General features: G+C 41.0%; 1 protein-coding gene across 2 annotated transcripts in view; it reads left to right on the top strand.

Annotated features, from left to right (window-relative positions):
- The window catches only part of Ttn (titin), a 269,037-nt gene that overhangs the window by 4,194 nt on the left and 239,427 nt on the right, over positions 1-25,416 (top strand). Inside the window, exons 2-26 of one of the 2 annotated variants that reach the window (XM_076928943.1) lie at positions 659-862; positions 2,749-3,036; positions 3,561-3,646; positions 3,738-3,979; positions 8,040-8,370; positions 8,701-8,853; positions 9,489-9,626; positions 10,848-10,979; positions 12,122-12,259; positions 12,792-12,929; positions 13,406-13,543; positions 16,685-16,978; positions 17,064-17,186; positions 18,124-18,411; positions 18,578-18,643; positions 19,353-19,611; positions 19,816-19,876; positions 19,985-20,200; positions 21,380-21,522; positions 22,391-22,596; positions 23,115-23,348; positions 23,454-23,698; positions 24,532-24,815; positions 24,947-25,111; positions 25,218-25,386. In XM_076928943.1, coding sequence (XP_076785058.1) covers positions 659-862; positions 2,749-3,036; positions 3,561-3,646; positions 3,738-3,979; positions 8,040-8,370; positions 8,701-8,853; positions 9,489-9,626; positions 10,848-10,979; positions 12,122-12,259; positions 12,792-12,929; positions 13,406-13,543; positions 16,685-16,978; positions 17,064-17,186; positions 18,124-18,411; positions 18,578-18,643; positions 19,353-19,611; positions 19,816-19,876; positions 19,985-20,200; positions 21,380-21,522; positions 22,391-22,596; positions 23,115-23,348; positions 23,454-23,698; positions 24,532-24,815; positions 24,947-25,111; positions 25,218-25,386 — 4,741 coding nt within the window. The remainder of the gene's footprint in view (positions 1-658; positions 863-2,748; positions 3,037-3,560; positions 3,647-3,737; positions 3,980-8,039; positions 8,371-8,700; positions 8,854-9,488; positions 9,627-10,847; positions 10,980-12,121; positions 12,260-12,791; positions 12,930-13,405; positions 13,544-16,684; positions 16,979-17,063; positions 17,187-18,123; positions 18,412-18,577; positions 18,644-19,352; positions 19,612-19,815; positions 19,877-19,984; positions 20,201-21,379; positions 21,523-22,390; positions 22,597-23,114; positions 23,349-23,453; positions 23,699-24,531; positions 24,816-24,946; positions 25,112-25,217; positions 25,387-25,416) is intronic. The other variant, XM_076928942.1, reaches the window with a different exon arrangement.

Genomic DNA, 25,416 nt, shown 5'->3' with positions numbered 1-25,416 from the left:
ACTGATACGGTTCTTAGTAGTGGGTGAAAATAATCTGGCTTTCCTCACACTGCCCCAACTTTATGCATTGTTCTGAAAGACTGGGTTTGGCTCTGGAGTTAACATGAGGAACAGCCTGTCCCTGTGAGGGCATTTTTGCCGCAGTGACATTTGCAGGGACATTCTGGACAGTGTCCCTGAAACAGCAGAGGAGGGAACCAAGCATGCCCTTCTGAGGCAGAGCTGTAAGCTGGCCTTGCTGTCCCATGCTTTCAGAGATAACAACTGTCACTTTCTCCTTCAAAGTTTCCTCGGCTCTCTATGCTTATGGACCCCTCTCATTATTTTAATGATGTCTGCTAAACTAAATCAAGGAGGGGATAGATGATGAAATTTCTACCCAAATTTGTACCAAGAGACCTTGGAAGTATGATGATACTTCAGTGCACCTCAAACCCCCTAACCTATAAAACGAAGGAGTGGGACTCAATGTAAACTGCCAAGAATGGCCTACAGTTTTACGTTTCTATCATATGACTGTCATGGTGCCTCTATCACTAATTGAGGTTCCACTCTGGCTAGCTTTGCCAGGCTAGTGCAAGGGCTTGCATTGATAGGAGAGAACAGAGGACTGGACAATGCCCACTCCAACATAAAGATGACGTTTCTTGGCTTCCAGGTTCCCCAGTTCCTGAGGTGAGCTGGTTTCGGGATGGCCAGGTGATTTCAACTTCCACTCTGCCCGGCGTGCAGATCTCCTTTAGCGATGGCCGCGCTAGATTGATGATCCCCGCCGTGACTAAAGCCAACAGTGGACGATACTCCCTGAGAGCCACCAATGGATCTGGACAAGCGACTAGCACTGCTGAGCTTCTTGTGACAGGTAAGTTGTCAGGGACCAACTATCAGCTTGGCCAGAGGGCATCTATCTCCTGTACAGGAGAGGAGTCCAGATAGAACTATAAGCACAAGGGAGGCCACTCCCAAGCTAAAGAAGGATCCACAGAATGAACAGTAACTATTGTGTGGGCTGTACAACTGCATCTTCTTTGAAGATGAAGCACAAAGCATCTGAGAAGCAGGGTTTCTGTGCACATCACATATTCAAAGTGTCTTGAAGAAACACTAAAAATCGTGTTCCACATGTGGTAGAGAGTTTAGAGCCTTACCATAAAGTTGCCAAGGCATAGCGAGTATTCTGGAAATCACTGGGAATTTTCACTTTAACAAGCATTGCCATAATTCTGACGTAAGCAGGCCCTAAGGTAGGCATTGAAAATACTGCATAGTAAACATACTCAGAAAAGGCCAAATGCTTTTATTCAAAATAATATGACATCATCTTCCCATAAAGCCATTTCCAGTTGCCTCAGTGGGTTTTGTCCACTTCAATTCTTATTGTGATGAGCAAACACAAAGAACAAGAGTTATTCTGCTTATTACACAGCCACACCTTGTCTGAACTCTATTGCGTCGTGTGTTTGTTTCTGGTTTCTAATCCCATGGTCATAAATGACCTCAACAGAAAGCACACTAGGTTGCTTAGGGATGAGCTTTGTGTGCCCTCAGAAAATTCAGAGCTGGAAATACAGTACCTTAAAAACACATGGGTTCACCCCCACACTTCATTGGGGGTACCGGAAGCACATATGGGTGTACCTTCCCTGGGGAAGTACTGGCAGTTAATGGTAGTTGGAGAAAAGGTATTGCTTCCAGCAGTGGGGCTACTGATCAGATGCTCTTGCTCAACACTTAACCTCCCACCCATGCTTGGCCTAGAAACCCCAGTGAAACTCAGTGCATCACACACAAACAGAAGACAAAAGTAGGAGGGACTTCTTTAGAAGAAGGGCACCAGTGGAAGACGGGGGAGGATGAGAGGAGGGAATAGGAGATGAAAAACAACTAACATCCATTGTAAAATGTATGAATTTGCTAAATAATTTTTAAAAATTATAGAGGAAACTTTTCTCTTAATATAATTAACCAAAAAGCCTTCTTTCCTCTGTAGCATAGTTAACACAAAGGCCTACTACTGTTGGGTGGAGTTAATATTTTAAATGCAAGTAAATATATTGGTCATTTTAATATCAATCTAGTTATCTAGTTGGAAGTATTTTTAAATTGAATTCCACTTGCATGATTCAGTAAGTTCTTGGATGCACTCACCTTACCAACCACGGGAATTCACTTCAGTGTAACTTAAGTAGCTTGCAAAACTACCTTAGCATCTTAGCAAAAGGCAAGAGTCAGGGATTGGAAGTGCCAGAAAGATCTAGAATAGTATGGCAACATCTAGATATTTTGGTAAAGCATGGGCTAGAGAGATAGCCGAGCAGTTCAGAAGCTTACTCCTCTTACAGAGGACCAGGGTGTGTTTTCCAATACCTACGTGGTTGCCTGTAGCTCTAGTTCTAGGGTATTCTGGCTTCTATGGACAAACACCACACACATATGGAACACACAAGGATATTCACATGTGCATGTGTATATAGTACATATAAAATATATATATATATACATATATATATACATATACATATATATCACTGTAGTAGGCTAGAGCTGCTAATAAGAGCAAAGCAATTGAAATTGAATTATGAGCAGGGGAGCCTCCTGCTTTTTCTATGTTCTAGCTATCTTCTGCTGAGTAGGAGAGCTAGGGTTCAAGGACAGTCAAGGATGCTGGATCAGCGAGTCAATCCTTACTTTGAGACTCAGAGCTGTTGGGACCACCCTGGGCCTAATTTTCTTCTCTGCCCCTGGCAGCCGAGACAGCACCACCCAACTTCAGTCAACGGCTGCAGAGCATGACTGTGAGACAAGGAAGCCAAGTGCGACTCCAAGTGAGAGTGACTGGAATCCCTACACCTGTGGTGAAGTTCTACCGGGATGGAGCCGAAATCCAGAGCTCCCTTGATTTCCAAATTTCTCAAGAAGGCGACCTCTACAGCTTACTGATTGCAGAAGCATACCCTGAAGACTCTGGGACTTATTCTGTAAATGCCACCAACAGTGTTGGAAGAGCTACTTCCACTGCAGAATTACTGGTTCAAGGTATGTGGTAGAGGTTAAGAGGGAGAAGGGGGGCTTAGGGTGGGAGCATGTGGGGCTGAGGTTCTACTTGGCTCCCCTATATGGCAGTCCAGGAGGTACTAGCATGAGCTAAGATCAAAGCTGCCTTTCCTACCCCCAGCGGAAGGTCTCTGGCAGAGGGTTCTAAGACTTCAGTGTTGAAGCTCACTATAGTTTACCGACTAATAACCAGAACACATGTCAATTAAGTAATTAACATCTGCATGTTGTTAGCAGACAATGGGATATTTAAAAAAGTAATTCAGAGAAATTTCTTTCTAACAAACATTTTCTGTTTTTCAGTCTAATTTATATTCACACAAAAGCCACAACTTGCTATGGTTTTCCTACTGATACACACAGGAAATTGTGATGACGTTCTAGTCCCAACTAATGGATTGTCTCTCTTTTTGTAAAAAAAACAAAAACAAAAACAAAAAACAAAAACAAAAAAACCCAAAACCATGATTTTTCCTCCTAAAAGACTCATCTTTCCATTTCTTCAGGTGAAGAAGTAGTACCTGCTAAAAAGACAAAGACAATCGTTTCGACTGCTCAGATTTCAGAAACAAGACAAACCCGGATTGAAAAGGTAACTTTCCTATAAGCCAGTTCCCAGCTTCCCTGTTCTTGCTTCCCTGGCTCTTCCTGCTCACTGTGGCGTCTGCTTTCATGTTTTTCAGAAGATTGAAGCCCACTTTGATGCCAGATCAATTGCAACAGTTGAGATGGTCATAGATGGTGCCACTGGACAGCTGCCACATAAAACACCTCCCAGGATACCGCCTAAGCCGAAGTCCAGGTCTCCAACACCACCTTCCATTGCTGCCAAAGCACAGCTGGCCCGACAACAGTCCCCATCACCAATAAGACACTCCCCCTCCCCAGTCAGACACGTGCGGGCACCGACCCCATCTCCGGTCAGGTAAGCCTTCTCTCAGGAGACTGTCTTGCTTATGCACTTTTACAATTAAGTGTTAAAGGATCAGAAAAGCAGCACACGAAAATAAAGAGACCATGAGATCCCCAAATATGAGCTTTACAATCCTCACCTTCTGTGCAAATTTATAAACTCTGGTTCTGAATTCGTATTTGCAGTCCATTCAACAAATACAGATTTGGAGCTAGAACGTAACAAGGGGGGCAGGTAAGACTTATGCAGGATTTAGAGTTAAATTTCCCTGAAAGCAGCTATCTGGACGACTTGCCTATAGTTTGACTTGAGGCACTAGTTTTAAAAACAATCACTGTGGTACATGGTTATTACCTCTGTGTTTGTTATCTCATTAAATATTCTCAACCCCTGAAAGATGTCATTCCTCAATACTCTTGGTAAGAAATCAGAGCTAAAGAAGGTAGGAGGCTTTCCCAAGGTCTTAGTTGTGTCCTCCATAAAATAAAGGGGAACCACAGGCAGACTGATTTGAAGTGTTTTGGAAGGAATCTGAGCTCATCAGCTGAAGGTGTCCCTAGGAAATAGGAAATCATTATCCAAAACGTTCATACTCTCAAATAGTAAGCAAAGACCTTCTAAATATTTTCCAGATGTTTATGTTATTTTATCTAAAAAGTAAAGTGGATTTCTCCTCTTAGCTAAAATGTAAGTATTTTCCGAGGTGAGCCTGTATCATCAGCTCTCAGAAATTATACAATCAAATACAAATTACCCACGGCAACTGAAACTTTGGGATTTAGTCTATAATGAGGCTTTTAATATGATGAGCTAAAAACTACAAAATCTGAGCGCACAACACAAAGTATATTTTAATCAATTCAAATGAGTTTTTAAAAAATGATATAGATCAAGTCCTCTTGCTAAGAAAGCTGAAGTGCCATGATGAGATAGTTGACCTAAAAAAAAAAATCCAAATTCATTGTGAAATCACTGATCAAAGTAACATGTTGGGACCAAGGTATAGCCTTGTGGACGACTGCTTACCAGGCGTATGTGAGGACCCGTGTTTGATGTCCAACTGTGTAAAGAGGAGAGTGACAGACCAGCACATCAAGGACACAGACAGACTAGAGAGCACAGATGGTAGATTTAAGTGTATAGGGAATTTGTTTTTTTAATCAAGGGGAAGGGTATTTTATTTTACTTCACAAATAAGACTGGGCTGGTGAGGTAGGTGTCTGTTAGGAAGAAGGCAAACCCAGCTTTCAACCTCATTTGATTTACAAAAGTAACTGGCATCTTGATTAAGGTTAAAAAACTAAAGGGAATCCAGCAAGATGTTTTGGTGGGCAATGACACTCACCAACAACTTGAAGTCAATCCTTGGGACCTCACTGGTAGACAGAAAGAACTGACTTCCAGAAGCTGCCCTCCAACCTACACACACACACACACACACACACACACACACAGAGATGCACACAGAGACACACATGCACACAAATAAATGAATTAAGCATGTGCTAAAAACGAAAAGGACAGAAGAAATGTTTAGAGGGGAGAGCTTTTAAAAATAGGTTTGCAGATCCCCAACAGAAATGAAGCCCTCTGTATGGCAAACAGCAAGGTCATTGTTTGGCTGAATAGTATATTTATGTAAGTGGGGAAAAAAGCCATGCTCCTTTCTGAAAATGAGTTGTTGTTGCTGCCTGCTCATGAAGAACACCAACTAGCTACAGTGTGAACAATGCCAGACCTGAAATGGTCCACAGCCTGGACAGGCTGCAGGGTTATACTGAAGAAGACCTTGTAAGCCACCTACACACCAGCAGTGCTGGAGGGCAAGTTAAGAGAGACTTACAACAAAGAACAGAAAATACGGACAATGCCGAGTACCAGATGTATTTAGGAGTTCCACCAACTAATTTCTAATGGAAAACAAAAACAATGATGCAGTACAAATTTCAAAATGTGGGGGATGATATGAATGTTCAAATAACATATCATAACATGCTAAGTAACTTCTAATTTTTGTTTTGGTCACTTAAAAATGATTGAAGATATTTGGCCAGAACTAACATAAAATCTTAACAAAAAGCTTTGTTTTAAAAAAGATACCTATCATTTTTATAAAAATGTGTTTATTCTCAGTCTGTCTACTGGTTTGTATACCATGAAATCACTCACAGCACAGGCCAGACATGATATTTGAGAGATAACAGCTTTTCTGAATTTTATACTCGAGCCTGAGGGTCATTTAGAATTACAGACATTTCTTGACCCCCATGGAGCACAGTAACCATCTCAGCCTCCTGAGAGTCTGTTAGTAGGGATCCCGTTACTTAGTCTGCAAATTTTGCTTTAAAATAATTACAAAACATAAATGCCAGCCTGTGAAGAAAATAATGGTTATCCCACATAGACTCCTTCCTAAAATGTTCCATGGCTTAATTTTGATTCTTGTTGTAGATAAAGCAAACATATTTCGCCGGACGAGGTGCATTGTAGCTAGCCGTGACTGAGTGATTTTTTTTTTTTATTGTAAGTGCAAAAATAAGCACTTTCCGGTAATGGCTCAAATTACATTGATTTTCACAGCTGTGGGCTTACCTGCGGCCCACTGTTAATCACTCACGTAATGCTAATCATGTCGCAAGCTCTTTCTGAATTAAACCCACTTAGCAAGGAACAGCAAGAGCAAAGCCAGTCCAAACTAGGAAGCTCCTGTCTCTCTGCCTTTCTTCAGTTGGCGTGGACTCCACACCATTCTAGCCTGGTCTTTGTTTTATTTCCAAGGCAATTTCCTTTCTTGGGAGAGGCATTTTTTGTTAGCCCACCTGACAGCTTGGTTACAATTTCTTCCCTAAAATGTAAATTTTTTTTCCACACAGACAGCCTTTTTACAAGAAAATTATTAAATGTTTCCTGCAAAGTTATTCTGTATTTTAGAGAAAATATTACCAGACCTTCAGCTTAATTGGGAGAATTGTTTCATTTATGATAGATGTAATCTAAATACCCTATGCAAGTGCCAGGATACATTGACAAGCAAGGCCCCTTGTGATGAATTTGTAAAACAACACTGCCACCAAGAGGTAAAATAGAGAAAAGCAAATTAATTTAAAATTAATTTTGAAAAACCTGTTATGTTCAGATAGTTGGTGTGTACTTAGAATGATTGCTAACGATAACTATCTGGCTTTTGTGTTATCATTGTCAGCATTCAATGCCCACAGCCTCCGATAGCTCCTATTAGCACTTTGCATACACACACACACACATACACACACACACACACACACACACACACACACACACACACAAAAGGCAACCAGTGAAACCTATTTTGGAAGAGGATACTTTATCACTGTAATGAAAAGTCTTCAAAGTAGCTGATTTGCAAGATAATTCTAATACTATGTAAAGGAAGTTCTCAGTGTGATAAGATGAGGGTTAGGATAGAAATAAACTCAGGGGAATTAAAAAGAGTTAACCACAAGCACTTTGGGCTAGAACAGCAGTCCCCTGCTGCAGAGCTCAGCCAGTTCCCAAAAGGATTCTGCAAACCTCAGCAAGAAAGCTTTCACCTGACCTGGAAATTCACAAGATACTGAAGTGGTTGCAACTGTGGAGAGATAAGAGGAAAAGGGACGGGGGAGGGGGGAGGACAAAGGGAGGAGGAAATGTGGGTTATTTTTAGTCGAGAATGGCACAAGCATTCAGGTACCAAAACCATATAACACCTGAAAAAATATTCTTCCATCCCCAGCTGGAGCTGGGAACACACTGTCCTTTCTATGGTGGTGTTTTAAGGAAGCTCCTTTTACTCTCTGTCCCCGCCCCCCCTCAGTGCCAGGAAGTGAGATGGTTATCTCATTCCCTCACAGGGTTACAGCAGATAAACGTGGGGCTTATTGAGATTTAAAACAAATTGCTTTCAGGTTCATTATGTACCCTCCAGATAGGTTATGGAAACTCACATTTTAACACCCCACCTTAAAGCACTGCCAAATTTCCATTCCATCATCTAAATCCCACCATGCTGGGGTGCCTGGCCCTGATGCCCTGACCTCTACCACTGGGTTTCCAGGTCTGTGTCTCCAGCGGGGAGGATTTCCACTTCCCCGATCAGATCTGTTAAGTCACCACTGCTCATCCGCAAGACTCAGACCACCACCGTGGCCACAGGCCCCGAGGTGCCTCCCCCTTGGAAGCAAGAGGGCTATGTGGCCTCCTCAACTGAGGCCGAGATGAGAGAGACGACGATGACAAGCTCTACCCAGATCAGAAGAGAGGAGAGATGGGAAGGGAGATACGGTGTCCAGGAGCAAGTGACCATCAGTGGAGCCGCAGGCGCTGCGGCCAGTGTGTCAGCCAGCTCGTCGTTCACCGCAGGAGCCGTCGCTACTGGGGCTAAGGAGGTACAGTCAGAATGCTTTCCTTTCTCTATTTCATCTTCTGGTTCCTCTGATCCAGTTTCAGGCATGGGGTAGTCCACACAGGTTAGAGAGGAAATGCATAGGGACCTAAAACTATAATCAATATTGTTGTCCTTTATCAAGGCATCTTTCATCGAGTCAAAGACTAATCTGTGAGGTTGGCGTAAAGCATGAATTTTAATGATGCAGACCTTGTCTTTCTGGGCAGTAATGCGTAATTACACATGCATCTATTTTGCTTTTGTTGGTAGTTGAGGTTTCGTAACTTTTCTACCAGGTGTGTTTTAGAAAGCATTGTACTTGTTGATACAGGTGAAACAAGAGACAGACAAGAGTGCAGCTGTTGCGACTGTCGTTGCTGCTGTTGATATGGCCAGAGTGAGAGAACCAGTTATCAGTGCTGTAGAGCAAACTGCTCAGAGGACAACCACGACTGCTGTGCATACACAACCTGCTCAAGAACAAGTAAGCACAAGGCCACCAGGGGGAGCTAGAATGCCCCTGGCTCAACTCTGCTTTTAGTAATTGGACATTCAAATCCCCTGCTGAACCAAACAGTGCTGAAGGCAGCAGGCCACCCAGCGTGGCCCAGGCTTTGAGAGCTTTCTGAGAAAAAGGTGGCTAGAAATATCAAATGTGTTTAAGCTGTAAATATCACAGGAGCAGACTGGGTCAGAAGAAATACCTGGGCTATGTGAGGCTAGCAAAAGTTAACTACTGTTTTCAAGACATCTAGGGACTGCGGGAGCCTGGCAAACATAGAACAAAAGGCCAGTCGAAATCTGAGTGCAGGTCCTACCACAGCCAGTTATGGAAACTACAATGTCAGGGCAGGCATTAGATTTCTGTAAGCTTCCCGCAAGGACCATGGCTTTTATTTTCTTCAAAACAAATGTGACATTTGGATTCACGGCTGCAAAGCAATATGAATGCAAGGTCACAGGCCACCTCATATTTAAACAGGCTCTGTTATAGTCTAAAAGCTCTCTCGCTCTCCTCCCTGTCCTGTGGGTTGATTGTTACCCCTTGGTCCTGAGGTAGCACCGTCCGCTTCCTAGTGGTGTCTGAAATGGCTCCTTTCTTTTGTCAATGAAAACCAGGTGAGAAAAGAGGCGGAGAAGACCACAGTAACGAAGGTTGTAGTTGCCGCCGATAAAGCCAAGGACCAGGAGCTAAAAGCACGAACCAGAGAAGTAATTGCAACTAAACAAGAGCAGACTCACATAACTCATGAGCAGGTGGGGATGATCTTTGATTTGCAAATGCACCGATGTGCTAACACAGAAGATGACCTTTTTTCATGAAGCAGGTTAATTCCAGGGCCACATGTCTAGTTTCACACAAATAGCACCCTCTGCTCATGTATATACACTCCTGAGCACTTAGTACCAGTGTCCCTTAGAGTCATTGAGTTTTTATACTGGAAATAAAATGAGGATTTATCTCATCTAACTTTTTTTTTTTTTTATAATCACTTACACTGATTATAGGTTAACTATGTGGCTGTGGATAGGGAACAGGCAGAGTTAAAACAGAAAGACGAAGCAGGTGCTATGGGTGGAACAAGGGAGAACAGAAGGGAAAAACTGAATATGTTACATTAAAAGCTAGGCGCTGCTTCCTGATCCCTTGGACTTTCGCACATGGGTTTCATATAGGATGTACATCGCACATACCTACATGTAGTAGGTTGAGTAGTGAGAGTCTGGATTAAAAGCATTTGGGGACAGAGGAGAGAAGGCCTGTTGACAGGACTGTTGGTCAGGGGAGCCAATTGTCTATAGGATAGTTTGAGATCAATTTTCAAGTCTCTTTCCTCTCTGTGGTCCTGAGGTTCAATAACAAGATACCTGAGGATGGAAAGGACTTACTCCTTAGACATCAAATGAAAGCAAGCATCCTTCCATGGCTCAGGATTTGAGCAACACTTTGACTAAGATAGATGCCAAAATTGCCTCCCCATTGTGTCTCAATTTTAGACAAGCCTTGATATTCAAAACCATTATTATATTTAGAAAAAAAGACAAAATAGAGTAGAAAGGCAGATTGTAAATTATGCCTGGAGTCTCACCTTAAAATAAGGAGCCAAGCAAAATTACTCCTTGGGGCTTCCGTAGTCATATTCTGAGCTGTAAGATTACTTTAGGCTGATGGAATTAGCACCTAATTAAATTACCATATCGCCATCTATAGAACACACAAACCTTGCTAAGGTAGATAGCAACTGTCTGTAAAACAAGCAGCCTTGACTCCAACATTCCATTTCCTCTAAAGAGACTAATATATGGTTTAGAGAGTGAACAAATGTGTTCCTATTAATTAAGATATGAAGATTTAATTAGTGATAGCAGGCAAGGAGTTTCACTCTTTCAATTTCCTACTTTGTTGGATATGATACTGTGGTAGTCCCACTGCAGATTTGGAAACAGTAAGGTTCTGTTTTTAATCATTGATTGCAGATAAGAAAAGAAACTGAAAAAGCATTTGTACCAAAGGTAGTGATCTCCGCAACCAAAGCCAAAGAGCAAGAAACTAGAATCACTGGAGAGATTACTACAAAACAGGAGCAAAAACGAGTAACTCAAGAAACAGTAAGTCTGGCTTTGATTTTTACAAATGGCTCATTTCCAGTCATCAGCTATGTGTACATTACACCCAGAGCTTCAGACCAGCCTCTCTTTTGTCTCTTTTCCTCCTCCTGTTTGCCTGTGTCTAGGGTTAGAACTCTTGTGTATTCACTGTTTTGTTCCCCAAGTGAGCAGTTTATGTAAACTCTACTCAAACAGTTTTGGGGGCATGTTCTTGAACCTTCCAGATCACGTGTAAACAGAAGGTGCGCCTCACTTCTGCCCGCTAGCCACTAGTACATCAGTTTTGCACATGTAACCTGAGTCCTCAGTCACTCAGATTGGGACATTTAACCATCATGCAGTTGTGAGACACATACCTATCTATACCTGCTGACACACACATGCACACACCTTAGCCCCAAGCACTTTAATTAAGTAGCAGTTGTCCATTAGAGAAGACAGCACCCATAATTCCTGGGTGATAAACACTGAAGTAAACATATAGGATACGGGAAGACATATCCTATATATATACACACACAAACACACACACACACATACATACACATACACACACACACACACACACACATACATGATTGATGTTACTGAAGTCTACTTTTCTTTTCTCTCTCACCAAGCTCGGAGGGACAGGAGCTCTTATTTTGAATATTTAACCCATGATCTCCTCCGAGCTCTTTGCTGAGCTAAGAGCTACTTTCTTTAGAGAACACTGTACTGATAAAAGGCTAACCACAATGATCTGCCCAGGTTTCCCTTACCTTGTCCTCAGAATGAAAGAGACTCCATGAGGCCTGGGAGTCAGGCTAGGCAAGATGTAGAACATAAGAACCTCTATGACCCTTGTAACATAGCAGATGGATGAGTTCAGTCAACCTCATTTCTCAGCCATTCAGCAACAGTAGCCATAGCCCAAAGATATCACCTTTTCAGTCCTGGCACAATTTATTAAGCTTGGCAGCAACGTTTATTCCTCAGAAAAGCAGTGGCAGGTGGTAAGCTCACAGTAGACCTCTGAAACAGGGATGCAAGCCTTTCTACATCATCACTAAGCCTTCAGCACTCTGAATGTGGCCCAGCCATCTTAGAATTCCTTAAGTGCCCTTTGAAACTCAAATCTTCGTTTTACTCCACAACATCAGATAAGACAGGAAACTGAGAAAATTGCTGCATCCATGGTGGTGGTTGCCACCGCCGAGTCCACAAAGCTAGAGGCAGCTGTGGGAATTCAAGAAGAGACTGCCATACAACAGGATCAAATGCACCTCACTCATGGACAGGTGATGACTTTCTGCTGGTGTGAAAGCCACCCATCATGTCACCCGCAGTCATCCACATCTTCATGGCTCTTAAGCATCACTTCTCTCTAAAGTCTCACGGCCCCTCACCACCCATCTGGCTTCCACTCTCATTCCTAACTCTCAGCTTTTCTTTGGATTGCTACTAATAGATCATATTTCATCTTAATGTCTTCCTGTGAAGGCAGACTCCAGTATTCAAGACAATGTAGTTAAGTGCCTAGTAGATCTCTGCATAGGTTATAATACGAAGTATGTGACAGAAAAAAGGGATATGTATGTCTCAGTTTTTCTTTTCTAATTCCACTTTTCCTTGTAGCTGTACCCATTTTGGTATTTTTGCCAGTAAAATACTATGGATAATCAAGGCAATTCAGTGATGTTTAATGAAGTATCTGTGGAGAATAGGAAAAACTCTGTCTCTTTTCCCAGTTAATTTGTGATTTATTTTTAATTAGAGACTCATGAAATTTATTGACATTTTCTTACCTTTCTCTTGAAATCATATAACCAGATAATGAAGGAAACTAGGAAAACAGTGGTACCCAAAGTCATAGTTGCCACGCCCAAGATTAAAGAACAAGATTTAGTGTCAAGAAGTAGAGAAGCCATCTCTACCAAAAGAGATCAAGTTCAAATAACTCAGGAAAAGGTGAATTAACACATACGAAAAGTTCATCTTTAAGCTACTGTCTAGTAAAACATTAACTATTACATAATATGAGTTATTAATCTGTTTTTCTATTGAGGTTTATAACTAAATATAGTAAACATGTGACTGAGTTCCATTAGTTTTTCCTTCATGCTTGGTATTCACCCACCTATAACATTTGTGGTTCATTTTGTTCAGCACTATTATTTGCATGAACAGTAGCATTTTAGTTTAATTTTTAAAAGCAATACAGGAAAGCATCTAGAGATTATTTTGCAACTAACATTGCTCCATTCTGTGATTCTCAGTCATTCTATGCAAGTACTGCTAAGTGAGTATTTAACCCTGGATGATTTTATCTTTGCATCCCACAAGCTTCGGAACGGAGTGCGTGTGTTGGCGGGGGAGGGGGTGAGTCATACTCTGTATGTCTGAAGCCCATACAACTTAAACTTTGCTTTTACTGTAATGATCAGAAGAGAAAGGAGGTGGAAACAACTGCCTTGTCTACGATAGCAGTTGCTACTGCTAAAGCCAAAGAACAAGAAACAGTTCTGAGGTCTAGAGAAGCCATGGCCACTAGACAAGAACACATCCAAGTTACCCATGGAAAGGTGACTGTGTTATTCCAGTGTGGAATCCACGATAATCTATTAATACCAAATCTCCTGTGAAAACCCCCATTATAACACATTAATCTCAAACACCTATCTTCTTGTGTAGGAGACACTCTTAATCAGATTTATTTTCAGATAATTATACAATTTGAAACTAAAAAGTAAAATGATTCATTGTTCTTAACATTGCAACATATTTCTCATCCAGTGTGTTGTAAACATTTTCAACCTTTTTTTATTATTAACATGTAGAAATCCTCTACACATTAATGACTGAAATTGCATGTGGGCTAATTTTAAGAGACTCAATGAGCAATAAAAATCATTGTATATGAGCAGTTGAAGAGCCTTACAGTGGTGTGTGTGTGTGTGTGTGTGTGTGTGTGTGTGTGTGTGTGTGTTGAGGAGTCATGTGTTCAATGCATTACGCTACAGTCTAAGGATTTACTTCAATTATGTATAATTTTCTTCATGTGAAACTATCGTTTTTCTTCCTGTAAGTATCAGAGGTGAGAAAATTATAGCGCTTGTTTAGTGGCTCCTGCACAAGCTGCACAAGCTGCAGCACTGTGGAATCTAAAGAGATATCCAGCCAGAACCGTTCCACATAATCTGGGAAGAGGTTACCATGTCTATTCGAAGCTATACAAATCCTATGACTTAAGCTACCTCCATAACCATAGCTCCCTCTGAATGAGCTGTCTACCAGAGTGTATTCTCTACTGGGAACGGGCCACCAATGTTTTCTTTTTTCTCTTTCTTTTTGCATTGTTTGTATGTTGCTTGTGTTTCCCTCTGTGTTACTTTCTATCACAAGATCATTAATTTTTTTCCAAGACAAGATTTCAGATAAGATTCAAACCTTTATCTAAGGCTGATATTTAATGGCCCATCTGTCTCCTAGAAGTCTCACATGCAACAAGCTTTACCACGAGCCAGATTTCAAGAATTATGATTAATTTTCCTTTCTGTCCCTGTTAGCATAAATATGTCTGTCTTGTTTTCACTGTTGATTGTCAGTGAAGAATGGAGGCAGAGGAAATCTCCCAGTCTCAGTTATTAATAACCCCTTTAAAACCTGGTGATCCAGCCACTGCCAAGGACTACAGAAGGACTAGCCATTAAGCAAGAACAAATATATTTGTAAGACGGGATGAAAGCCCATGTTGTGGAGGTGAAACGCACTGTTTCATCTCATCATCAGCTCATGTAACTTCTCATCCATCCATCGTGAACCCAGGGGTCCTTTTAACTGCTTCACTTGTCAACCAAATGGAGAGACGATTTGATTCAGCCTGAGAACTCCAGAGGCACAGTTAGCATTTCTAACCCTAAAAGGCCATGTTATGCAACAGGCTCCTTAAATTAATTTTTAGCATTTAACTGGTGTAAATTGGGGTCTCCTAATCCAATTTGTATTCATGCTTATCTGGAACCCAACAATAAAAAGGATACTTGAGTCTACCAAGCATTATAACAGCCACCAGCATTCAGTCACTTGCAATTGTCCAGCAAACACCACCTGTATATGGATTTTGATATATATTCAAGAAAAAGGTATGTTTTTCCACAATTTAAAATATGCTTCCATAATTAAGACTTTGAGGTTACACTTTTAAAATTAGGAGCAATATTTATTATATTAGGTGCAAGTTTTGGTCAACAGAAACCCTGAGTCAATTTTCTCATCATTAGAATAAACTTAAAACTGCCTCAGATTTTCTCTTATCACCGGCTGCTTAAAAGGTGCCAATGAGATAAAATGAAATTTCAGTTTCTCCAGGTCGAGTAGTATGTTAGCCCAAGATGAACACATAGAGACATCTATAGAGTCAACTAGTTGCCCATATGTTTTTATAAAAAAAACCCAACAAATAAAAATGATTAACAAGCTAGATATAGATTGTGTGGCTCCTTCCAAAATTCAATGTGAAGGGCAGGTGGATGGTATTTGCAGTCTTTCATGGCAGATTAGATTTTTATAGTTCTCAACAAAACCCATGATCATTAAAGGCTCAATCCCATCTTCTAAAGGCCATGGTCATGCCTTAAATATGGTCCAGAGGCTACTTTTTGAAGGTGTCTGAGTTCTTTACTTGAAGCGCATTTCAGATGCGTGTTAAACTGTACTTGTAGCAGAAAGTAAAGATTGAAGCTTAATAGAAAGGTACATCCTTACTTCTAAAGTGCACTGGATGGACAAAGCCACGTGACCTCTTGAAATGTTTCCAGTGCTACACAGAACTAAAATATGCATGCCTCGTCAGGTGCTTCACTTGCTTTGTGAGAACACCTTTGCGAATTGTGTTCTCGTTCATGTTAATCAGATTTATAGGAAGAAGGAAAGAATATTTGTCTTTGTCTTTGCTTTAACTCCCAGCAAAGATGAAAGCAAATTGAACTTCAGTGTGAAAGGTTGTTCTCTTGATTCCAAACATGATAACGCTTTCATTTCAATCACAATGTTTCCCTTCATGTGCTTTAAGAGAGCTATTTTTCTAATAGATTGAATAAAGCTATCCCCCCGTGAGTCATGAGTAAATCCAGGTGCTCGTTCTTTGATCGGGAACTCTCTTTTTATCTTGCGTTTGCATGCAACCATGTCGCTCTGCAGCAATTGATTTTCCTGGATGTGAGGATGACAGTATTTGAGTAGACTTTTATCTTTGCTGTTGTCATGCCGACACCAGACTAAATGATTGACAAAATAATAGAAATTATCGATGGAGACAGCCTGCTCCAAAGTCCCTATTTCCCAGGTGCTAATTGACTGTCTGCCTAGCCTAGGTAAATTCCTTGAAATACTCAAAACGTCTTTAGGATTTTATATACATATTGTCATATTGTGTTGTCCTGTCTGGCGTGCGTGCGAGTACTGTCTTACTCTCCAGAAGATAGAAGTAGTATGTCTACATAGGAGTCTTTGCAATGTAATAATTAATGAAACACAAATTCTTGGAATTTGCTGAGTTATGTTTCTGAACAATTAACATTGTTATATAACACAAATATCCTACACTTATCATACCTTTGTCTGTCTGAGTAAGTAGAGGAGCTATCCCAGGAGGATGTCCCTGGGAGGAGATGTCCAGGTGTAACTTTGACATTATCATCTAACTTGGAAAACCTTGTCTCCAGGTGGGCGTTGGGAAAAAGGCAGAAGCCGTGGCAACAGTTGTAGCTGCTGTGGACCAGGCCCGCGTGAGAGAACCCAGAGAGCCTAAGCATGTAGAGGAATCATTTTCTCAGCAGACCACTTTAGAGTATGGCTACAAAGAACACATTTCCACCACAAAGGTGCCTGAGCAGCCCCAGCGCCCAGCCTCAGAGCCCCACGTTGTCCCTAAAGCAGTCAAGCCTGTTGTGATTCAGGCTCCTTCTGAGACTCATATCAAAACTACTGACCAAATGGGAATGCATATATCATCACAGGTGAGTCCTCTGTGTGTGGGGCAACAGTCACACGTGCTGGGGGCACCTGGTGAACAGTGATGTCACTGAGCTTCATTTAATGCAGGTCAAGAAAACTACAGATATCTCAACAGAAAGATTGGTCCATGTGGACAAACGCCCCCGCACTGCAAGCCCTCACTTTACTGTTTCAAAAATTTCTGTACCTAAGACAGAACATGGATATGAGGTAAGATGTGGAGGGTAATAATTATTTGTATATATAATTCTATCCTTGCTCGCGCTGTAGCTAGAGCACTTTTGTGTAGCCACTGTAGGTTCCTTTTGGATGAAGGACAGGGTTTATGGTGGACTCAGGTGCTCTGAGCTTTGTCTTTTGACAGAGGTCTCCTAGGGGTGAAGCCAATAAAACGTGGTTGTCTTCCACCCCTGAGGAGACAAAGCCCCCACAGGCTTCTCTGTCTTCTCATTTCAGCTATGGTTCAAACTCATTTGCTTTGATTATAATATATTTCTAATCATTTTGTAAATGGTAGTGGTTTATGCAGCCTTATATACTGTGAGATACTTTGAGTAATTTAACTGAATATATTTTAATAAGAGAAGACAAGTCAGATATCCACATGATCACAAAGTGGGGAATGTCTGTTTTCACCTGTCACATAGACTTGTGGCTGTCATTCAAATGTGCAATCATAAAATATAAGTAGAATTGATCACTTAAAAGATTAGTTTGAGTTTCCCATCATAATGGTTTTGAATGCAGCATTCATTATCATCCCATGATATTTTAAATTGTATTGTGGAATGACATAGCCCTGCACCTAGTCCTGATTAAGCCTGTTCCTTATTAATTCTGCCATGTGGAAAAAAAAAACACATGATAACCCTCTATATTAATTACTAGAGTTCTTATAATAAGGGTTTGCCCTCTCTGTCCTAAAAGGATCATAAGGAATCTATAATATCTGTGTTTGGGGATATTCTCGAGTTACTACTGAAACCAAATAACCACACACATACCTCAGAAGAGAGGCAGTGAAGAAGCTGTCGAAATACTTTTCCGGCAGATAGACCGAGGCTAGGTTCTGAGATGCTAGTGCTGAGTATTTCCAAATGACTTGCCTAACAGCTCAGTAATTCCATCTCTTTGCTCTTGCATCCAGGCATCGATAGCTGGTAGCGCTATCGCCACATTACAAAAAGAGTTGTCAGCCACATCTTCTACTCAGAAGATCACCAAATCAGTGAAGGCACCCACCGTGAAGCCCGGAGAGACTAGAGTAAGGGCGGAGCCCACCCCTTCCCCACAGTTCCCCTTCGCTGACGTGCCGGTGCCAGATACTTACAAGAGTCAAGCTGGCATTGAGGTGAAGAAGGAAGTCGGGGTGAGCATCAGCGGCAGCACTGTTCGTGAGGAGCACTTCGAAGTACTGCGTGGCCGTGAAGCCAAGGTGGGTCACTGAGTTATTGTGGTGACTGGCCAGAGGGGTGCTCATCCCCCTTTCCTGGGCTCATGCTTCATTTTACCAAGTATGCTATGGATGGTTTTGCAGTAATACTTTTATTATGTCGTACATGCTGATGGTTTACAAGACTTCCCTTAACTCCTAACTGTAGGTAACAGAGACAGCAAGAGTGCCTGCTCCTGCCGAAGTTCCTGTTACTCCGCCTACCTTAGTCTCGGTGAGTAAACACATCAGGAGTGCTCGAACCCCTTCAACATGTGTGAGCAAAGACCAATTCCCCACACTTTGAAGAAAGTGCCATTAGAAAGTTTGCAAATTCTGGCTTTCACTTAATGCACTATTTGGCGAGAAAGGGGAATTCCATGTGGCAACCGTCATTCTTTTTTAATTATCCATATATATATATATATATATATATATATATATATATATATATATACAGCTTTACATCAGGACCAGTGGATATAAAGAGCAGCCACTGCCCCCTGCCTTGAGCCTTTGACTTGCCATCTGTGGAAACCTACAACATCAGACATAGTTAATAAAACATAGTTGATTCTCAGCACCCTGATGGACAGGGCACAAGTGGATAATCTCTAGGGATCCCATGGAAAAGCTTTGTTGATTGGCGGTATTGAGTGCTGTGCTTACAGCTCCTCTAGAATTTAAACGCAAGGATAACAGAAGCCTCTCGATGATAGAGTGTTAATGTAATTCCACTACAGAGACTGGGGCATGCCTGGCGTTGGTTTCAAATTGGGAAAATTCTAATTTCTATATCGGTGTTAATTGTTCTGGAGTCCTCATGGTAGGACATTTTGTGCCAATTAAACTGTTCAAGCTCCAGCCATGTGTCTGATCTAATTTGTAGGGTAATTTGTAATGAATATGTACACAGGAGTATTCCCCTTTTCTTCTCTTTGCAGGGCTTAAAAAACGTGACTGTCATAGAAGGCGAATCTGTCACCTTGGAGTGCCACATCTCTGGATACCCATCTCCCAAAGTGACATGGTACAGAGAAGACTACCAAATCGAAAGTTCCATTGATTTCCAGATAACCTTCCAGAGTGGAATTGCTCGCCTCATGATCCGCGAAGCCTTTGCAGAAGACAGTGGACGGTTTACCTGCAGTGCTGTGAATGAGGCCGGGACCGTCAGCACTTCCTGCTATCTTGCTGTCCAAGGTCAGTAGCTTCTCCGTCTCGATTCTAACTTCTGTCTGGGTCACCTTTTTCAGCAGCCACACACTTCTGTGGCAGTTTCTGTGCACATCAGAGTGCTATCCTGTATGGAAGTTATGAAATAGGGTCCACTGACTCCCCACACTACCTGTGGTCACTAATGGAGCAGATTGCAGGCTCACTTCAATACTACCTTCTGTCTTTTAGTGTCAGAAGAGTTTGACAAGGAAACAACTCTGACTGAGAAATTTACCACAGAAGAGAAACGGTAAGCCTCTCTTTCATCAGCTGCTTTTGCATGGTGTTGACATTTCTCCCCTGTCGTTAGTAGTCTGTGGCTATCTCGCAGCTAATAGAAATGGCCTTCCCTTCTCAGCTTTGTGGAGTCAAGAGATGTAGTCATGACTGACACCAGCATCACAGAGGAGCAGGCAGGGCCTGGAGAGCCTGCCGCGCCTTTCTTCATTTCAAAGCCGGTGGTCCAGAAACTGGTAGAAGGTGGGAGTGTTGTGTTTGAATGCCAGATCGGTGGCAACCCAAAGCCCCACGTCTACTGGAAAAAATCTGGTGTTCCTCTCACCACTGGATACAGGTACTTTGATGCTTGGATAATAGAATTCTCTATGGTGTGATATATAGATATATAACTATATAGATCTCCTAAAGAGTATGTAGATATGTAGATATCTGAAAGAGAAGTAGAACTCGCATTTCCCATCAATACCTGAATGTAGATTTTCTCATAATGAAACCTGAGTAGTCATTCTGGGGTGCTTTATATTCTCACAGTTTGAAGAGTTATTTTTATGGTACAAGAGCCTGACACAGGTGTCTTACGTGTTTGGCAAACACTCTACCATGAAACTGTATTCCCAGTCTTTCACACAGAGTTCTCTTGAGAAATAAAACTGAGAGAGAGAGACAGAGACAGAGAGACAGAGAGAGAGAGAAAGAGAGGATATAATTTACAATTCCAGATTAATTAATTGATAGTGTTACAAAATGGAATATTTTACATATCCAAATCCAGAAAAGATTTGAGAGAACTTACAATGAATGCACATTATGAAGTTGCTAGACAATAAAATAGAGCTTATGTAATGGAGAAAGCTAGTTGTGTATGTGTATTAACACATATTTACATACGCATATATAATACATATAATGCATGCATGTATTATAGCACATATTTGCAACTGAATGAAAGGACAGTGTAAACCCATAGGCGTGATTTCTTAGGAACTGGAACTATGGTGTACCAGGGTCTAACTATTGAGGTATTTAGAATTTATAGTTTGATCATTCATTTTAACCTTTAAATGTCATAACTAACAAATAGGAAATACCGACTGTTTAGATGCCCAGATCACTTGTCAGCATAAGCATGGACACACGTACTTCCTTATGCAGTGTTGTATTCTGTTTTCTGTTTGGTTTTGTTTTGATTGGTTTAGATAAGCCTAAACTTTTGGGTTCAATCAAACTTGTGTACCTCAGCCTGCCATGTTTCTGGGACTATCAGGGCATGCTACTATAGCAGCCTAAATAATGTTTGAAATAAAAACACTGGGCTCTTTGTCCCTCTTTATACATTGTGGGCATTTTCCCAGTTTTCTAAAATGTATGATCACTTTCTGGCAGAGCTTAGACACAAGCCTTAGTCACTTAGTACAGGCTTCTGCACTACAGAAACATTTACAAATAAACTCAGCTCTTTTACTCAAGAAGGACTGCTTATGACTGAAATATTCATTGATTCATCTCCACAAAGATACAAAGTGAGTTATAACAAGCAAACGGGAGAGTGCAGACTCGTGATTTCTATGACATTTGCCGATGATGCTGGAGAGTACACTATTGTCATCCGAAACAAGCACGGGGAGACTTCTGCGTCTGCTTCCTTACTGGAGGAAGGTAAAGACAGTGCTGAGCTGTCCCTGCATGATATGAACTGTGACACAGGAGAGAGGGCAGTGTGGTTGCAGAAAGACATATGGCAGCTTCCCAGTTCTCATATTTACACCCATACCTTTCAGCCTTGGCTACATAGATAAGGCAGGGTAGTTCCTGTTTGGTAAAGGACACTTTTTTATGTTTCCTGGAAGATGCAGGGATTCCCACCTCCAGATGCCTTGGGTACAGGCAGCTAGCATCCCTCAGTGCGGATGGTCGTGGCAGACTGGAGAATGTACTCCTTGCCTCCAGAGAACAGAGGCACTTCACCTCCCGTTTAGTGTCACCTGGAAAGTGTATGCCAAGCTTAGTGGGGAGCTTCCAGTAAAAGCTGAAAATCAGGACTTAACAATGTTTGTAATTTAAAGAAGAAAAAATGGTAGCATTCATGCCAAATTCTTGAGCCACCATTAGTCTCTACTAGCTTTTCATATTTACAGAAGGCCATCCCATATTCTGTCCCTCCTGATCTGCTCCAGTCCCCTTAAAGGAAGTTACCTTTTTATCCACATTTAGCAATTAAAGCACAGAAAACTCCAGACGCTAAATGAATTATTAATAGCTTCATAGAGAATGAGGAAGAACTCTGGGGGGATCCCAAAGGACTCACTGTTGCTATCAAATTCTCTACACAATAGTTTTACCTGTTGGTGTATATTAGTTTTGAGATAAAAATCTAATACATATTTATGGAATAATTTTTGATAATAAAAATTTGGAAAATTCATCTTTGGTTAATTTATCTTAGACAAAGTTTGCCTGATTGGCTACTGGTATGAATGCTTTTAGATAAGGGCACCAAAAATTGTCTTGCGCTCTTGTCTCTCAGCTGATTACGAGGCATTGGTGAAGTCCCAGCAAGAAATGCTTTACCAGACACAAATGAGCACATTTATTCAAGAACCCAAAGTGGGAGAAATAGCACCTGGATTTGCATATTCTGACTATGAGAAGGAATATGAAAAGGAACAGGCCTTAATTAGGAAGAAAATGGCCAAAGATACTGTGATGGTCAGGACCTTCGTAGAAGACCAAGTGAGTATAGCAATAATGACTAAATCAGCCATATCATGAATCACATTGTCTTCCATAATTCCCCACTTTTATTATATTCACCTTCTGCCGTTTGTAGGTCAGATTCACTGCTAATATGGTTTTTTTTATTTCCATAATATGTTGCACTTGAAATTTCATAATTGAGGGGTATATGTGAAAAAATATGACTTTAGAAATAGAGATTGCATATTCAGAAACAAACAAATATTTTCATAACCAACTCTACAATGCTACCTTCTCTCTATCTCTGTAACAAACACCCACAAATAGCCCATACCCTGGAAATACAGTTCTACATAACACGCTGCAGCATCCACTGATGAAGATGACTTCTACACAGAACAAATTAAAACAAGTAAAAAAAACCCTAGATTCTCCACACAGTTAAAAATGTCAATATGTCTTTAACACTGAAACTAGTATGTATCCTTAAAGAACTTCTATCAGTGAGGAGGTTGATTTAGGTTTTATTAAGCTGTTGTCTTTTTACTACACAGGAATTCCATATCTCTTCTTTTGAAGAGAGGCTCATTAAAGAAATTGAATATAGAATAATAAAGACGACGCTGGAAGAACTCCTTGAGGAGGATGGAGAAGAAAAGATGTCAGTTGACATTTCTGAATCAGAAGCGATCGAATCAGGATTTGACATAAGAATAAAAAATTATAGAATTCTTGAGGGGATGGGTGTCACCTTTCATTGCAAGATGTCTGGATATCCATTACCCAAGGTATGATAAAAATATTTATGGAAGTATGCCTCCACGCTGTGGTAAAGACAGACACAAATAAGTTATAATTCTCATTGGTTCTCACATATATAATGTTCTTTGCAGATTGCGTGGTATAAGGATGGCAAGCGCATCAGACATGGGGAAAGATATCAAATGGACTTTCTACAGGATGGCAGAGCCAGTCTGCGCATACCTGTTGTCCTTCCAGAGGACGAGGGCATCTATACTGCATTTGCCAGCAATATCAAGGGAAATGCAATTTGCTCAGGGAAGCTGTATGTGGAGCCTGCTGCACCATTTAGCGCTCCAACTTACATGCCCACTCCAGAAGCAGTGAGCAGAATCAGGTAAGACCTGTCCTCAGAGTTGAATGGTGTTCTGCTTTAAACATCCCAGGAGCAAATTCCTGCCATCTGAGAAATAAGTACTGAAGTAGCACAAAAGCTAAGCACTGGCAATGTTGGCAATTGCCAAGAGATTTTCTCTTGCTCTTTGATGAACAAAGGGATTTTTAATCAGTATAGCAAACTACTTTTCTATATATCTAATAGAACAATAGCGCCTGTTCATTTAATGTGTGGTCTTAGTGAATGATACCCTGGATTTAAATAGCAACCCTACAATGGAGCGGGTGTTATTGCTATTTTGGAAATGGGAATACTGAGATTGCATGAGGCTGTGAAAATTAATTTAGTTCACCCAGGCTGATAGTCATATTGTAAATGCAAGCCAGTCTAAGTGCAAAATTAGCACAGAGATTTGCATTTTTTTGTTAGCAAATATAATTTCTACATTTTCCTCCTCTTAGATAAGAAATATTTTTTCACCATTTGTTTATTTGGTTTAACCAATAAACATTTATTAACATAGTTTACTAATCGAACCGAGAAAATATAATGACTAATTTAGATAAAGGCAAGGTAGAAAGAAGGTATTATGGGCTGCTTAAGATTTTGAGTCTTGGTACCTGGATGTGTTGAATGAGCAGGTTTTAATATAAGCAAAACATAATGTAATGGAAAATAGTAATGTATTATTCTTGCGGCCTCAGTGGGTTTGAGGCCATTCTAAAACATCCAGAAGCAAATTCTAAAATAACAGTAACAAGACAGAAAAGTTTTTGTTCTTCTGTGTTTTCTAAATGCTTCATGAAAAATAACAGTTTACTTTTTATTTCCAGGTCTGTCTCTCCACGTTCAGTGAGCAGGTCACCTATACGCATGTCTCCTGCGATGTCCCCTGCACGGATGTCCCCTGCAAGAATGTCACCCGCACGGATGTCACCTGCACGGATGTCCCCTGGGCGCAGGCTAGAGGAAACAGATGAATCACAACTGGAGAGACTGTATAAGCCAGTCTTTGTATTAAAACCTGCTTCTTTCAAATGTTTAGAAGGACAGACTGCCAGATTCGACTTAAAGGTTGTGGGTAGACCCATGCCAGAGACATTCTGGTTTCACAATGGTAAGCATGATACAAGTTTGCTCATGAGTCACTGAACACAGAAATAAGCTTCTATGTGTATATCCGTCAACGCAAAAAAAGGAAAACTTTCTACAGTGTTTTTTTTTTTTGTTTTGATTTTTTTAAAACAGGACAGCAAATTGTCAATGATTACACACATAAAGTCGTCATTAAAGAAGATGGAACTCAGTCGCTGATCATTGTCCCTGCGTCACCCAGTGATTCAGGAGAATGGACAGTGGTGGCCCAAAACAGAGCAGGAAAATCCACAATATCTGTGACTTTAACTGTGGAAGGTAAAACAAAGAGTTTTATTAAAATGAAAACAAGCTATTTTGTCGTCTGGGTCATAAACAGGTATTCTAGCCCCAGCTGCTCTAAATCGCCACCTTTCTCTTTCAGCTGTGGAACACCAGATCAAGCCAGCATTTGTGGAAAAACTGAAAAATGTCAACATAAAGGAAGGTTCCAGGCTTGAAATGAAAGTCAGAGCTACGGGCAACCCCAACCCTGACATTGTGTGGCTGAAAAACAGTGACATCATTGTACCTCATAAATACCCAAGGATCAGGCATGTTTGAAAAGATAATCAAATTAAACT

Source organism: Arvicanthis niloticus, chromosome 2, assembly GCF_011762505.2.
Source record: "Arvicanthis niloticus isolate mArvNil1 chromosome 2, mArvNil1.pat.X, whole genome shotgun sequence".
In the NCBI taxonomy this organism is placed as follows: Eukaryota; Metazoa; Chordata; class Mammalia; order Rodentia; family Muridae; genus Arvicanthis; species Arvicanthis niloticus.
The sequence above is the reverse complement of the archived record's forward strand: the minus strand, read 5'-3'. Positions and strand labels throughout refer to the sequence as shown.